General features: G+C 30.2%; 1 protein-coding gene across 2 annotated transcripts in view; it reads left to right on the top strand.

Moving 5' to 3' along the window:
* The window catches only part of LOC107882181 (zinc finger protein 586-like), a 17,563-nt gene extending 14,936 nt beyond the window's left edge, over nt 1-2,627 (top strand). Inside the window, exon 7 of one of the 2 annotated variants that reach the window (XR_001680073.2) lies at nt 1,810-1,919. Coding sequence is in view for 1 of the 2 variants with exons in the window: in XM_029489263.1 (XP_029345123.1) it covers nt 1,810-2,006 (197 nt within the window). In the remaining variant the exon portion in view is untranslated. Of the gene's footprint in view, nt 1-1,809 lie in introns of both variants that reach the window. The other variant, XM_029489263.1, reaches the window with a different exon arrangement.
* Nucleotides 2,628-4,611: the final 1,984 nt, after the last annotated feature.

Raw genomic sequence — 4,611 nt, 5'->3', positions numbered from 1 at the left:
CATTCATTTGTTTGTATAACTAATATATAATATAAGCATACCTAACATTTATTGCACAGAATATTCACTTTTGGTGTATTTTAAAAATAGTTAAATTTTTTTTTAATTTTGTATAGGTAGACACCTACCTATAATCATAACGTCATATAGGCAATAAGCTCTAAATAGTCATATTCCGCTAAAAATGTGTTTATGAATTTATGATTAAAAATATATAGTAAAAATGTGTGGGGGGATATATGACATCATCATATTACTATAGTATAACATGCATATTGTGCGATTTCTTTTGGCCAAAAATTAGTTCAATCTATCATTACTTATACTATATAGTAGACAGTAATATAGTATATAATATGTAATAATATATATTATATAAATATTGACTAACTTCGCACATAATCGTTTATCGTATACAGTGGTTTCACATTGAATTCAGATTTAACTCTTGATCTGAGGCCCCGAAATAATACACCTATAATATTCCCTAAATAGGCTCCGCAAAAACATTTCATATAGATATCCCCGATATTCATGGCTCTGGAGCGATAACAAAACGTAACATATTCTATATATTATATCATAGCGTCATAACAACTTCCGCGATTTGTAATGTCATAATTACGCTTACCTATAAAATAATATAAAAAAACAATATTTTATATAATATTAGTAAAAAATATTATAATTATATCGTAGGTACTTACCAACTAAAATTAATCGATCTGATTCATATTAGTTATTTACTGGTAAACACTCTTCACATATTCTATAAATCATATAATAACGAATCCATATTGTCTTGTAAGTTGTTAATTTATACCGATAAAATAATATCTTGTATATACATATATCTAAATACATTTTATTACCTTTATTTATGATGCATACTGTTTCCATCTACTTGTAGTATCTACAAGAGCGTAGCTCGTTTCGCCCAAAAATGACCCTCCCCGTTTCGCCCAAATTTTGTTTCTATATATGATTCCTGTTTCACCTTGAGTAGTTTACTGTTTACACCAATTTAAAATTAAGTTGGCAATGATTATAATATTTTAATATTTGAGTATCATTCAGCGTTATCCAGAAAACACCACGAGGAAGCGATACTCTTTGTTTTCCAAAAAAGAAATGAATTTAACAAATTTAAAATTTAATCCACAATATTTATAAATACGTATTATTAAAAAATCAAATTTACCTCACAGACCACAGTAAAAATCTACACATAATAAAACCAATTTTAATCGTCTAAAATATATTTATTAATACCTACACTTTATTTTCAGAATTATTACACATACTTTTAATGAATTCATAACGAGAAAATCAATTTTTATTGTGAAGTAAATTTGGTTTTTTAATTATACGTTTATATAAATAATGTGGAGTAAATTTGATTTTTTAATTATATGTTTTTATAAATATTGTTGACTAAATTTTAAATTTATTTCTTTTTTAAAAAACAAAGAGTATCGCCTCCTCGTGGTGTTTTCTGGATAACGTTAAATGATACTCAAATATTAAAATATTATAATCATTGCCAACTTAATTTTAAACTGATGTAAACAACTCTGGGCGAAACGGGAATCATATAGAAACAAAATTTGGGCGAAATGGGTCCCGCCCATCTACAATACTAATAATCTAAATATTTTCATTTTAAAAGTAGGTAGTATTAATTGCATTTGGAAACCTATCCATGTTGGGGGCCAAGCATTGCGAAAACAGTTCAGCGACCGTGTAGTAGCAGTGTCAATTTTACTGTAGATACAAAAAAAAATTTATTAATTATTTTTTTTTTTTCAGACGAAATGGATTCGAGATTTTATTGCCCTAACCACTGCGGAAGATCATACAAATATAAACGTTCTATTAACCGACATCTTAAATTTGAATGTGGAGTACAACCTCAATTTGTATGTTATATTTGCCACGCAAGATTTGCATATAATAAATCAAAGAAGGAACATTTAGCTTTAGTTCATAAAATTATTGATTTTTGATATTTTGATATTGCATTTTTTCATTAATAAAGTAAATTTTCTCATTTAAAAAAAAAAATAATTTCTATGTATATTGATTATCTAATCAAATATTAAAATAGAGGACGATGTTTAAATGCTAAAATAAATAAATACCTCTTATTATTTGCTTTCCATTATAACTTTATTTCTATTCATATAGTTACTTACCTACATTATTATTGGATTAAAATACACTTATACCCATCAATTTAACCCTTAACTCATGTAACAACCAGTGACAGCGTGAACTATAGCTGTTTTATGCTAAAAGAAGGGTTGGGTGTCCCGATGACTCCAGTCTCAAAGACCTAACCTAGACAGCTAGAGTAGTTTATAATTTATACTCACATAGTCACAACAACCTACGTTTATAAATGTGTGAAAAGATAAGTGTAAAATGTGAAAAAAATGCATAGGTTACAATATTACATTATTGCTACCTATGCTAACAAACTATTTTAATTTTATAAATATAGTATTAATACAATTTTTTTCAGACCAAAATGAACTAAGATTTTTTTGCTCTAACTTCTGTGGAAGATCATACAAAAATAAACGCTCGCTTTGGCGACATCTTAAATTTGAATGTGGAATACAACCTCAATTTGTATGTTATATTTGCCACGCAAGATTTGCATATAATAAATCAAAGAAGGAACATTTAGCTTTAGTTCATAAAATTATTGATTTTGATATTTTGATATTGCATTTTTTCATTAATAAAGTCAATTATCTCATTTAAAAAAAAACTCCATTAAATTGGTTTCTTAAAGACTATTATCCTTAAAAAAAGTAATTTCTATGCATATTGATTATCTAATCAAATATTAAAATAGAGGACGATGCTAAGAATTATAATTATTCAACAATATTATTTTTAAAACCTACAAACATTACAAACCTATAACCTACCTACTACTTAAAATTGTTAACATATTTTAGCGTATCCCCTTATATTATCCTAATTCCTAATCAATAGACATATAAATCATCAAGTATTCAAGTATCAGGTATAGGTACGCAAATATTTTACACTTTTAGCATCCCCCTCATTGTTGTTTGTTTCCAATTCAAGCTTTGGATAGTCTGATAAGTCTCGACACAGTGGCCTAATAATTTTTTTATTGAGTTTACTTTATATTACTATAATATATTATATAGGTAGATATAATCAGTGATATACACAAAAATGTTCTATGGGTTGTCTTAAAATATAATATAATATAATATAGTGTTATATACTTATATAACAACATTTTCAAGTTTTTATATAATAATAAAAGCCATGCGGAGATTATCACGCCCCCCTCCCGGCCTCACCTGTGTGAGCGTACAACCACTGTATAAAATATTGTTTAGATTCTGAGCGGAGCAATAAATATGTTTCGATTTTACAAGGGTAGGTATCTGTGTGTGTTTTTCTTTTTTTGTATGTTTTATGTGTACCTACACAAATTATATTAGAAAAAATGATTGGATTTTTCAATTTTGAGGGTGGTTTTGGTACCAAATGGGTTAAAGATAGTTATTTTACGAGGACAAAAAAGAAAATTCCCTGTATTATTAAATCAATCAGGAAAAACAAAAATGTGTATACATTTAAATTTAAATATGTTTAACACATCCATTACACTATTACTATGGCCACTATTACTATGTGTATAAATTTAAATTTAATTAGGTTTAACACATCCATTACACTATTACTGTGGCCCACATGAAAGTCGACACGGTACTGTACAGTAGAGTGGTACCCAGTGGCCCGCCTCCCCAATTGGCCTTGCATTTAGGTTAATTTATTGAGCCGTTTTTAAATATTTGTGTCGTAAAACTTGGAAAAAGACAATGGGCCACCCCCCCCCCTCGCAAAAAAATTCTAGATCCGCCAACGGCCATTTGCCTACTATTTTAGCATTAAATCATCATAAGCAGATTTTAGCATATTTATTAAATATTATGTATCGCAGAAATGTATTCTAAAAATGGATAGGTAAAAACTAATGTATATATATATGTATTGCACGGCGGAGCACACCATGCTACACTGCCCTCATTTCGACCGGATGAAGGTAGACCTGCAGGCTCGGTTGGGATGTCCACTAACGGTGGACGACATCCGTCATCCAGGGCATAATCTGTGGTCCCGTGTTCGAGAACCTGCCGTGAGGGCACGGCCTTAGACAAGGCAGTAGAAACATACAGGCTGTTGTGGAGGAGATGGTGGTGGAGATACTGTCCTTGAATGAGGAGGAAGAGAGGATTAGGCAGCATATACGTGACTCTAGGCCAGCGTGTTTTAGAGCCGGGCCGCGAAGACCGACTGAGGTAGTAGGTACGCGACTACCATAAGTGGCGGGCGCACGCCAGTTCGTGAAGTGGGCGGTCGGAACTAGTGATGGGCACTACCGAATAGTTTCTACAATCGATTGTCATAAATAATTTAAAAAACAACCGAGTGATTTTTCGACTAAATAGATATTATTAACCATCGACTTTTTTGAAAAATTATCGAGTAATACACTCGATAGTTTTCTTTCGGTAGTTGCACATGTCTTGCACCGACTAGTTTTAAGTTTTAAATACC

The sequence above is a fragment of the Acyrthosiphon pisum genome, chromosome A2, assembly GCF_005508785.2.
Source record: "Acyrthosiphon pisum isolate AL4f chromosome A2, pea_aphid_22Mar2018_4r6ur, whole genome shotgun sequence".
Lineage (NCBI taxonomy): Eukaryota > Metazoa > Arthropoda > Insecta > Hemiptera > Aphididae > Acyrthosiphon > Acyrthosiphon pisum.
This window is presented reverse-complemented; position numbering and strand designations above follow the sequence as displayed.